Source organism: Setaria viridis, chromosome 3 (assembly GCF_005286985.2).
Source record: "Setaria viridis chromosome 3, Setaria_viridis_v4.0, whole genome shotgun sequence".
Classification (NCBI taxonomy): domain Eukaryota; kingdom Viridiplantae; phylum Streptophyta; class Magnoliopsida; order Poales; family Poaceae; genus Setaria; species Setaria viridis.
The window spans coordinates 11154037-11164858 of record NC_048265.2 but is presented as its reverse complement, the minus strand read 5'-3'; the positions used below and the strand labels follow the sequence as shown (position 1 = coordinate 11164858).

The following is a 10822-nucleotide window of genomic DNA, read 5'->3' as shown; positions in this document are numbered from 1 at the left end:
TGCACACATATATATAGCTTAGTAGGCACTGAATCACTGAATTCTTGGAGAATTCGAAGATGATACCCTCGCCACTCTCAACTACTGAACCCGTGCCTAACTAATGCGTCAGATAATTTTAAAGGATGACCATTTCAAAGACGCGGGGATAGCTCAGTTGGGAGAGCGTCAGACTGAAGATCTGAAGGTCGCGTGTTCGATCCACGCTCACCGCATCCCTATTTTTATGCCGTGCCAGTCCTTGACTATTGGGCTATTTCTTGAGAACCAATCTTCCTTTTGCGCCAATTTCTTCGTTTCTGAAAATTGTTGTAACTACTAGTGCGCTAGACGAATCAAAACCAATCCATCTACGCCTGTTGCAACTCCAAAGTCCTTGACTTTATGTACTTGCGGTTGCTGCCCGGTCACAGGTGCTTAGGAGTTGTACTGTTATAAGAGCAGTAGTACTAGATACCTAGATCGATAAACATACCTATCGATCAAAACTATGCAGCCTATGGTGTCATTTCTGAATTTACAATGCATCTGAAAATCTGTGTTTAAGGGGTGATGTGAGAAGATGGAGTCAATGTCAATCGGAGGAGGAGCAGCAGCTGTCCAAAGCTGACAGAAGAGAGGAAGCGCTAGGAACTTTGCAAGCAGGCTGGAAAGTAGGGATCCTGAACTGTGAACAGCTATCCTGGTTCTGGAATCTGGATGTTCTTTCAATTGTTAGTAGGGGGCATCGTTTATGCTGAGCGCTTGCCGCTTTGAACTCGCTTCCCATAACTCTACCCTGTTGGCTGTTGCTCTTGCGTCCCATCATCATTCTAGACGTTGTTCCTATTCGGGCCATATTTCAGGGTTTTTTTTTCATATTTCAGCTACGCTGTCTGTCGTCGGCGGGCTCGTCAGCCGGCCCAATAATGCCCCTGGAGGGAAATGCTCGGCCCGCCATGTTGTGGCGGTGCTGCCCGTCCGGCCGGGGCCGCAGAACGGGCTAGTAGTAGGCCGTATACTAATATACAGTGAGGTTTCAACTAGGCCGAAAGCCCGACCCACAAACATGAGTTTGCCAAAACCTCTCTCTCTCAGAAAAAGAAAAGAAAAGAAAAGAAAAATGGAACACGAGCTTGCCAAAAGAAAACCGCGTGACTTTTGCAACGAGTTTAGGCCCATCCATGCGCGTGGCTAGTGGCGTACCAAGTACAGGCACATCCTACTACGCGATCTAGCAGCACCGGTTTCGTCCGCGTTGCGTGCAGTGCGTACTTTCACGGACAAAGCTCAGCAAGTGGCAAATTAAAGCCGATCGATCGAGATGGGGAAACTTGTCTCATATGATCCAACATGTGGATGAAGGGGTGGCGTATAGTATGTACGTATTCACTCACGCTTCATCGATCCCGATCGAGTTCCCAACCAGCTGCAGCTCCTTGCTTGAAACGGCCGCCTGCGGTGACGACGACGACCTAGCTAGCATAGCACCCGCGGCATGCATGGCGCAACTTCTTCTATTCAAAGATAGCGTTAATTAACATCTACAGAAAAGCACCCGTCTTTTTTACCGCTTGTCACGTCGTGAGTTACCTCACACACACCCTCACACGATGACAACACAAACAACACGCTGGGATTTTTTTTTCTTTTTTACCTGTGAAGACTTTTTAACCTGTGAAGGAGACTTGTCGCAGAGCCCGAGGTCAAGATCAACGACGACTAGCGGTGCCGTAGGATAAAGCAAGTGGAGCCAACATTGACCGACTCACATGACATGCATGTACTGGATGCACGCTGAATCGTTGTTGTAATGTTGCATCGCGTGTGGCTGCATAGGTACCGAGCCATGTAGGATTTCCCGGAGTCTACTCCAATGTAATTGTTGGTCAATGCAGTGAGATGGTCTCGATCGTGCAAAACCTATTGTTTATGCAACTACAGTGTGTTGTTCCTCCCGGCACCAACCAACCGTGTAGCAGAGAAGCATGCTGGACGCAAGCATGCAATGCAACTTCCCAGAAGGATCGTCCAAATTGCAAGCAGGGCTGTGCTATGATACTGTCTGTGTGCAGGCAACTTGCAGTCTAAACGTATGGATTCGTCAAGGGCGTGTCAGATGTCCGGGCCGTTTTGTCAATGCCCCAATCAGATGCATGCCAAGGGAGGTTTGCGGCGCCGCGTGGGTTACTGCCACGCGTCACATTTAACGCATCTTTGGGTGGACAAACACCTGCCCAATTCAGTCCACATGCATGGAACTTAAAAATTGGCAGGGTGAATTAATGTGTGTTAATGCGTAGTGCAGCACAACTGGAGGAAAGCAATTATAAGCAACTCCTTTTATTTTCTGACAAAATCAGAAAAAGAATTTAAAAATCTTAATATTTCATTTCTAGAAATACATATCATATATACATATAGTTTTAGATAAAGGAAAAATATTCCGGCCTCTACACCCGCACATATCATATATACATACATACAGTTTGTTTCTTATATTTCCATGATGTTTTAGTCTTTTGATTTCCAAGGAAATCGTATGGATGATGATTCGATCAGCGATATGATTGTTGTTGTATCACGGCATATGGCGGTATGACACGCGTACGTGGTATATGCAAGCCAAAAAGTAGTTGATGAAGAAACCACCCGGGTTAATTTAGCCATTGGATAAACAAACCGCCACGCGTTTCAACTTTCGCTGTGTGGACTGTGGATCAAAGTGCTATGGCTATCCAGTATCCAGTTTACGTAAAAGGAAACAGCCCATTAGAGGAGTTGAGCACCTGCGATGTGTGTGGGATGGAAGCGGAGGATGAACACCATGCGGTGGTGAGGTGCAATATGGCTTCGACTCTGAGGGCAGCAATGCGTGAGGTATGGACCTTGCCAAGGGAGGAAGACATGACATATCATGCGTGAGGTCAGCTTCTACTGGTATTATGGAGGGCATGGTTTAATCGTAATGAAATCACGCACGGAGGAAACGGAGCATCTATTGTTGGGTCAGTTAAATTCTTGACGTGCTATAGGGAAGAGCTGTGCATTATCCGACAACAGGTCCAGGATGATCATAAAGGCGAAAAACAGATGTTCCAGGAACCACCAGCTGGCAAGAGAGAGGCAAGCCATTCAAAGAGCACAGCGCAGTGGAAACCACCAGACCCAGGTTGGTTCAAAATCAATGTTGATGGTGCCTTCTCAGAAAGATCGGGAGCAGGAGGGGTAGGAGTGGTTATCAGAGACCACCTTGGAGCAGTCAAGCTTGCAGCATGGCGAGTCATTTTTGGCGCCTCCAATGCAGAAGAGGTGGAAGCCCGGGCCTGTAAAGAAGGAGCTGATTTGGCAGCAGAATGGATTCGTGCTCCAGTTATCCTTGAGTCTGATCGTGCGATGGTCATCCAGTACCTAAAGGAGGAGAATATGAAGCCGGCATGCTTCGCCACCATCCAAGAGACGAGGAGTGCGGCCCAAAGCAGACTTCCCTGTTGCGTGTTGAGTCATGTAAAGCTAATGAGCTTGCGCAGATGGCAAAGCGGCTAAACCATGGTGCAGTGTGGCGTGACCGCTTCCCAGTATGTATCGAGCACTTCATTGATCAAGGGTGTAATCCTCCTATGAGCAATTAATAAAGATCTCTCTTTACTCGTAAGAAAAGGAAACAGTCCGATGGAGCATTTCGGTATGACCACCACATGCATGTGATGACTGAGACGTCGTCATCACCGAACCCATCTGTGCCAGAAACATGCATGCATGCATTTTTCCAAGCATGCGTATCAACATACCCATTCCGGGACGAGATCAGCTTGAATTAGATGCATTGTTTCCCCCTTTTCCTGAAGATAACAATTAAAATTAAGGCTGTGGCGCCATCCACATGCATGTGGAGCTCACTCAGTACTGGATTATTCATTTCAAGATATACTCCTGTTAAAAAATAACAAAAGAAAAGAAAAGAAACAGAAATGTTACTCAAGCAGCTGTAGTGCTATTAACATGTACTGTCCGAAGAAAGCCTGCGGTTAATCCCAAAATTTGAATTAAAAGCACCTTAATTGTTACCGTGATATGGACACGGCGGACTAATCATGCACGGACAGCAGGATCCCGGCCATTGGTCAAAAGAGCAGAGCGAGAATTGGAATTCCGGTCAAGTAAAATGTGCGCCAAATGATTGTTATCCATCGGCTTCCCACGTTGGAAAGAACCCAAACTCTTTTGATCGATCTCGCAGCATCATATCTCTATCTATCTATCTATCTATCTATCTATCTGCTCACGTTGGGCCCTTATATTAATTTATTAAACATCTGCTGACTGCTGATCAAGAGCTTAGTGCGTCTACGTATGATGCTGCCACCAAACTAAAAGCGCCACATCAGTTGGATAAACCCCCCGCAATTAACAAACGCCCGGATCGCGGATCCCCCAACCAGCGACGCGATCATTGCCCATGTTTGATGACATGTAACCCGAGGATGAGTAAGCAAGCACTTGATCGACAAAAAAAAAATTTAAAGCACTCGGCCTCTCTTTTGGTGCGATACGACAGCAGGCATTGCGTCGCACTCTCGCACTTGCAGCTGCAGGAGCATCGATCAGAGATGTGGTCGATATATTCGCGTGCAGATACGTGCGCGTGCTTGGGCTTAATCTGGATTATCGGATCTAATTATGTGTCAGCAAGGCGTGTGAATGTGTGATCGTATCGGGTATTAAAGATGATGACGTACGCGGTTAAGGAAAGCTGGTGGCATAAACGACGTGAAAATTAAACCCCGTGGAAAGAATCACAGGAAGAAAGAGGTGTGTACGTACGACCTCGGTCGGCACGCACGCACGCACGCCGCGGCCGCGAGATAAGGATATGGCCGTGTGCTGCTGCTGCCGCATCGCCCGTGCGCGCGCAATATTTTATGCTGCAGCACCACCGGCCGGCCGGCCTCTTGCTCTCGCAAACAGTCGGCAAGCAAGTTGGAGAGAGATCGATGTGGCGTGCGTCTCTTGTGCTGCACATAAAGAACAGCCCGGGGACCTCTTGTATATGATGTCACGGCGCGTAGAATAGGAATGGATAAAAAGCGACACGACGGCAACGTAACAGCACGGCGCAACGCGATCCAATGGCGCCGGGCCTTTTTTTTTTTTTGAAACGACTCCGGGCCTTTCAATATAATGCGCACGCTCAATAGGAAGAAAAAATGCGGTCGTCAGCCACGCGCTGATATGCTCTTAACCACCCACATCGCGGATCGTAGCTAAACTAATCCGATCCGGCCACCGATCACGTAGTACAGGCCACTTTTCGGAAAGCTAGCTAATAGCCTAATATACGCCACGCCATCCAGCTCTCCTGATCCTACTGCGGCGCTTTTTTTCCACAAGAGCTAATGAGATAAAATGCTCCATGTCTCTCCCCTTTTAATTTTTTTTTTGGCAGCAAATTAGTACTAACTAAGAAACTGGTCGAAATCGCCTGGCAAATACTAGAGAGAAAGATTTTGGGGGATCGGAGGCTTGGATTGCATGGATTCGTTCACAGTGCGAGGGAGAGATGAGGCCGGCAGATACGATCGGTAGGCATCATCGGCAGTGGCAGACTGGCAGTGATGGAGGCGCGGAGCGTGGATGGGCACCCGCAGCTAATGGGCAAAGGCTACGGCCACTGTTGCCGATACAGCTGCGCCCCAGGCCAGCCAGCCCAGGGGGGGATGCATCTGGCGAGCACACACAGGCGCACGGCGGACAGGGAGAGCTGCCCCGCCCCGCCCGGGTCGCGTCGCGCCGCGGCTGGTGGCCTGGTCCACCCTTCATGTGAACGCCACGCCGCGGCCGCGCGCGCCTGCCTCCCCTCCCCTCGTCGCCCGCGGCCGCGGGCGCCTGGCCTGGACCCCGCAGGCACCTGCGCAGCACCCCCAATACCACGCGGCCCCGGCCCCGCCCCCGCCTCCATTGGTCTGGTGGGCTAGCTGTGGCCTCGGCGGCGGGGCGGCCTTCCCCTTTGCCATCGGCCGCCGCATGGACCGGCCGGCCGGGCGCATGGCGCATGTCGCGCTCGTTCGCGGCGCGGGATGGCTTTGCTTTGCTTTTTCGCCTTGGTAAGTAAGGTTCGGTTCGGTTCCCGATCGCCAGCACGAGCGGCCCCCCCGGCGACCATGTACAATCATTGGCATGTGGACCTGGGTCGTCGCTCTCCTGGCTCGACTTATTAATCAAATAATCGCGTACGCCTGTTGGGACTTGATTGGGGCTGGCTTATCTGTTTTTAGCAGGTGGAACCAGCGCAATTAGCACGTTGCAGTTGCAGCCATCTAGTATACTTCGTTCGATCGTAAACATAAGTCCATCTGATTTGGCCCAAAATATTTCTAAATTTGACCATCAATGCGAAAAAGATTTGTATAGCTTGATAACACAAGATTGGCGCTACTGAGTTCATCACAAAAATATTTTTCATAATATATATAAATTACTACTAAGTTCATCACAAAAATATTTTTCATAATATATACTGCCGTCCCAAAATATAGCCCTCCTCTTTAAGACAGATTAAGAAGAGTGCTAAATGTCTAATATGCCCTTCATTAAACCTGTCCATTCATACGCATGTGATTTATGTATGGCAATTATCCACACAAATAAATTGTGCATGCTGCGATTTATTGACAGTCACGACCACAAGACAATTGATTACCATAGGGTTTTTTTTGTCCATTCATCCATTCAATTAGAGTTGTCAACTCAAATGTAGTTGTATTTTGGGACAAATTTTGAACTCTAAACGTAGCTATATTTGGGGACAGATGGAGTATAAAATTTTTCATTTAGGAAAACACAATATTCTACAAATATTGCTAGCCAGAATTAGAAATGTTTGACTTAAGACAAATATAGAGCGATTTCTATTTATGGTCGGAGGAGGTATGCGAATACATACTCCATCTGATAAAAAAGAAGTAGTACTTGTTTTGGATGCAATCTGCACTCCAACCATTTTTATCTGATGCCTCTCCAAAGAGACGCAGTCCATCATTTTAAATTGCATTGTGCGGTTACAAATTACATGTTTATATGTTGAGTTTAGATTAAATTAAAAATGACTGGCTGGAGTATAACGAAAAAACACTAAAAAGATAAGTAAAACTAAAACCCTTGCAAACAAATCTCATTATTACTGGGCATAGTCGATGAAACCAGGGGTCATTCCACGAGCTGTAAGATGCATGTGTACCAAGTCGTTTGCTTCGACCACCGTGCACTTAATTTACTCCTCCTCCTCCTCAACCAGCGACATGATCGACAGCACAAGCGGCCAACAACATCATCAACAGCAATGTCAAACCTGACCAGATTAAATTCTGTGGTACTACCTGCTAACGTATCTTCATGGGCCGGGTGTCCATGCATATCTAATCCGTCCAGCTAGCGCACGCTGAAACTTGATTCTGAACCGGGCAACTTGCGCCTGAGCTATCATCTGCTTTATGACTTGTCATTTGTCAACTAGCTCTGAATTATGTGAACATCAGATCCACGCTTATCTGTTGAAACGACACTTGTATTATGCACGCTAAATTCCAATGCTGTGAGCCGACTACTTCAGTTCAAACATCATGTGGGAGAGTATATATTGGATGGACCATTGACCTTATTTAAGTAAGGTCAGTGAGCATGATCGCTACTAATATGTTGATGTCTGTACCTAATTTTCTTTTACACAACATGTGTGTCTAGTCTAGCTAGATATACATCTATTTCAGAAAAAATAAATGGCTAGAGGCTACTAGCTGATAAAGATGCCAAAACCATTTGTCAAAAACAAAAGGCTTAACACCAAAGGTGCCTCTGATCTCTCAAGTCCCAATGCGCAATATGCATTGATTTTGACCTCTCTGGAGATCGTGGCCAGGACTTTGTCAGCACCTTGAGTAGGGATCACTTGGTTCACACAAATGTGCTAAACTCAACTTAGTGATTGTTGCAATGAGAAGGAATACTTTGGAAGCTGCAGTCTCTCTAGCAGAATACAAACAGAAATATTCTAGCTATAGGAGGCTCCCAAGATCAACACACTACCAGGGGCATTTCGGGTAATCAAGCAAAAGTCCTGCATACACAGTGAATAGTCAAGTAAAAATATATCGGAATCGAGAACACTGTTGACGTAGAGATGCATATCCATCCTCTAGAAACTCCGGAAAACTCTACCACGCCGTCACGGTCACCATTTACCATCACCAAGACCTGCACACAACAACATGCCTGTAGTAGCTGGAGCACAAAAGCCAAGCATGACTGGTAGCTAATAAGCTAGCAGACTGCTAGTGCTAGTCCACATTCCACAAGCTTTTTTTTTTTACTTTTACTCTTCCTCCCAAAAGCTAGAACAGCACACACACAACCTACAAAATGAAATATAAGCTCTTTATTTTATTTTTTTTGCAAGGATAATTACACCAGTATAATCAGTGAGGACCCATCTATGCATGGTCCCTGGGGTGCACCATCACATCATCTTCACTTTGAGTTGACCCACACCAACACAAGCCCATGAGGTACTATACACCCATGCAAGAGGCCATGACACACAGTTCAATTAATTATTAATCCATCATAAAAACTATCATCATACATAAAAAGCAAATCTATACTAATTAAAACGCAACAAAAAGGAACATATGCCCATGTACACTTTAGTATATATGGAGTGAGAAGTGTGGTTTAGTGTTATGCTACACTCACCTGACCTGACCTCCCCCCGCCCCCTATATATCACACGCACCCCCCCTTCACTTGTCCTTCCCCCCACCATTTCCACAGCTTGAATTGAATCTTCCCCAAGGCAAGCACATCCCTCTCTTCCGCGTGGGTGTAGTGATCGGATGGACAGCACGAGCTGCCTCGTGGACGACTCGAGCAGCGCCGCGTCCACGGGCAAGAAGCAGGCGCCGGCGTCGGCGCCGAGCAGCAGGCCTCTGCAGCGCGTCGGCAGCGGGGCCAGCGCGGTGATGGACGCCGCGGAGCCAGGCGCGGAGGCGGACTCCGGCGGCGCAGCCCGCGCGGGAGGCGGTGGTGGCGGCGCCGCGGTCGGCGGGAAGCTGCCGTCGTCCAAGTACAAGGGCGTGGTGCCGCAGCCCAACGGGCGGTGGGGCGCGCAGATCTACGAGCGGCACCAGCGCGTGTGGCTCGGCACGTTCACGGGCGAGTCCGAGGCCGCGCGCGCCTACGACGTCGCCGCGCAGCGGTTCCGGGGCCGCGACGCCGTCACCAACTTCCGCCCGCTCGCCGAGTCCGATCCGGAGGCCGCCGCCGAGCTCCGGTTCCTCGCGTCCCGGTCCAAGGCCGAGGTCGTCGACATGCTCCGCAAGCACACCTACCTCGAGGAGCTCGCGCAGAACAGGCGCGCCTTCGCCGCCGCGTCCCCCTCGCCGCCGCCCAAGAACAACCCGTCGTCGCCCGCGGCGGCCTCCTCCGCGGCCGCGGCGCGCGAGCACCTCTTCGACAAGACGGTGACGCCGAGCGACGTGGGGAAGCTGAACCGGCTGGTGATACCGAAGCAGCACGCGGAGAAGCACTTCCCGCTCCAGCTCCCGGCCGCCGCCGCGGTCACCGGCGAGTGCAAGGGCGTGCTCCTCAACTTCGAGGACGCCGCGGGGAAGGTGTGGAGGTTCCGGTACTCCTACTGGAACAGCAGCCAGAGCTACGTCCTCACCAAGGGCTGGAGCCGCTTCGTCAAGGAGAAGGGCCTGCACGCCGGCGACGCCGTCGGGTTCTACCGCTCCGCCGGCAAGCAGCTCTTCATCGACTGCAAGGTCCGGCCGAAGACCACCGCGGCGACCACGCCGCCCCCCGTGAAGGCGGTGAGGCTTTTCGGCGTGGACCTGCTCACGGCGGCGAGGCCGGCGGCGGCGCTGCCGAAGCAGGAGGAGATGGTGGCCGTGACGAACAAGAGAGCTAGGGACGCCATCGCCGCGTCTACCCCACACATGGTTTTCAAGAAGCAATGCATAGACTTCGCGCTGACCTAGCTAAATTTTTTGCTCCAGCCCTCTTGCTTGCTTCACTCTCGGCGATCATGCATGGTGGTACTAGCTAGCTTAGCGCCTCTTGCTTAAACCTTCATCTCTTCCTTTTGATTGTTCATTTTGTTTCTTCTTCCTTCTACATACCCTGTCCTAATCTCGCATAACTCGCCGTAAATTAGACATGCGTTCTTCCTTTTTGGTGGCAAGTGTATACTATACTAATCAAAAAGCCATGGAGATTACTACATGCCATAAGGAGCAATGTTTGGAACTCATCTCTCTCTTCCTCTTCAAGAACTCCTTCCTTTTGCAATTAATGAGGAAGAAAAAAAAAACTAAAGCTGTCGATCTGCTGCTGCTACATGCTGCAATTTTGACTCTCTTGCTCTGGCGCTTTCATGTGGGTTAAGATGTGATGGGTGTGTGTGTGTGTGTGCTGCACCCAGGTGCATTGCATGTATCACCTGAAGTGCGAAAAGCTCCGGGAGTTATCTGATCCCAAGTGCGGAAAGGAAAGGGAGGTGCCCATAATTGCATGTGTGCATGCACCTGATATATCTGCACAGTGTGATGTGATACCGATCGACATATATGTGCAACAGCCGGAAAAATAAAGTGGAACGAACAACATATACTTCACTGAGAGATGATGTATATGTAGGCCAGTAGATAAGGTTACCAGCAACAGATGATCAGAAGAATCTCCGGAAACAAACAACGGTAACTGTTTTGAAAGCGTAGGCATATGTGTTTCGTCATTTACAGCAAGTTTGAAAGTTCATAGCCTATTCCCTCTACACGTGTACTAGCTG

General features: G+C 49.2%; 1 protein-coding gene and 1 non-coding gene across 2 annotated transcripts; both read left to right on the top strand.

Moving 5' to 3' along the window:
* The first annotated feature begins 142 nt into the window (after nt 1-142).
* On the top strand, nt 143-215 carry TRNAF-GAA (transfer RNA phenylalanine (anticodon GAA)). Its single transcript has one exon. It is a non-coding gene; the product is annotated as a tRNA-Phe (tRNA).
* Nucleotides 216-8744: 8529 nt separating this feature from the next.
* Nucleotides 8745-10257, top strand: LOC117847398 (AP2/ERF and B3 domain-containing protein Os05g0549800). The gene has a single exon (XM_034728603.2). It carries the CDS (start codon nt 8868-8870, stop codon nt 10011-10013), a length of 1146 nt encoding a protein of 381 aa, XP_034584494.1. The 5' UTR covers nt 8745-8867; the 3' UTR covers nt 10014-10257.
* Nucleotides 10258-10822: the final 565 nt, after the last annotated feature.

Excerpts from the sequence above, each read along its gene's own strand:
- LOC117847398 (XM_034728603.2), top strand. The coding sequence starts at position 8,868 with ATGGACAGCACGAGCTGCCTCGTGGACGACTCGAGCAGCGCCGCGTCC.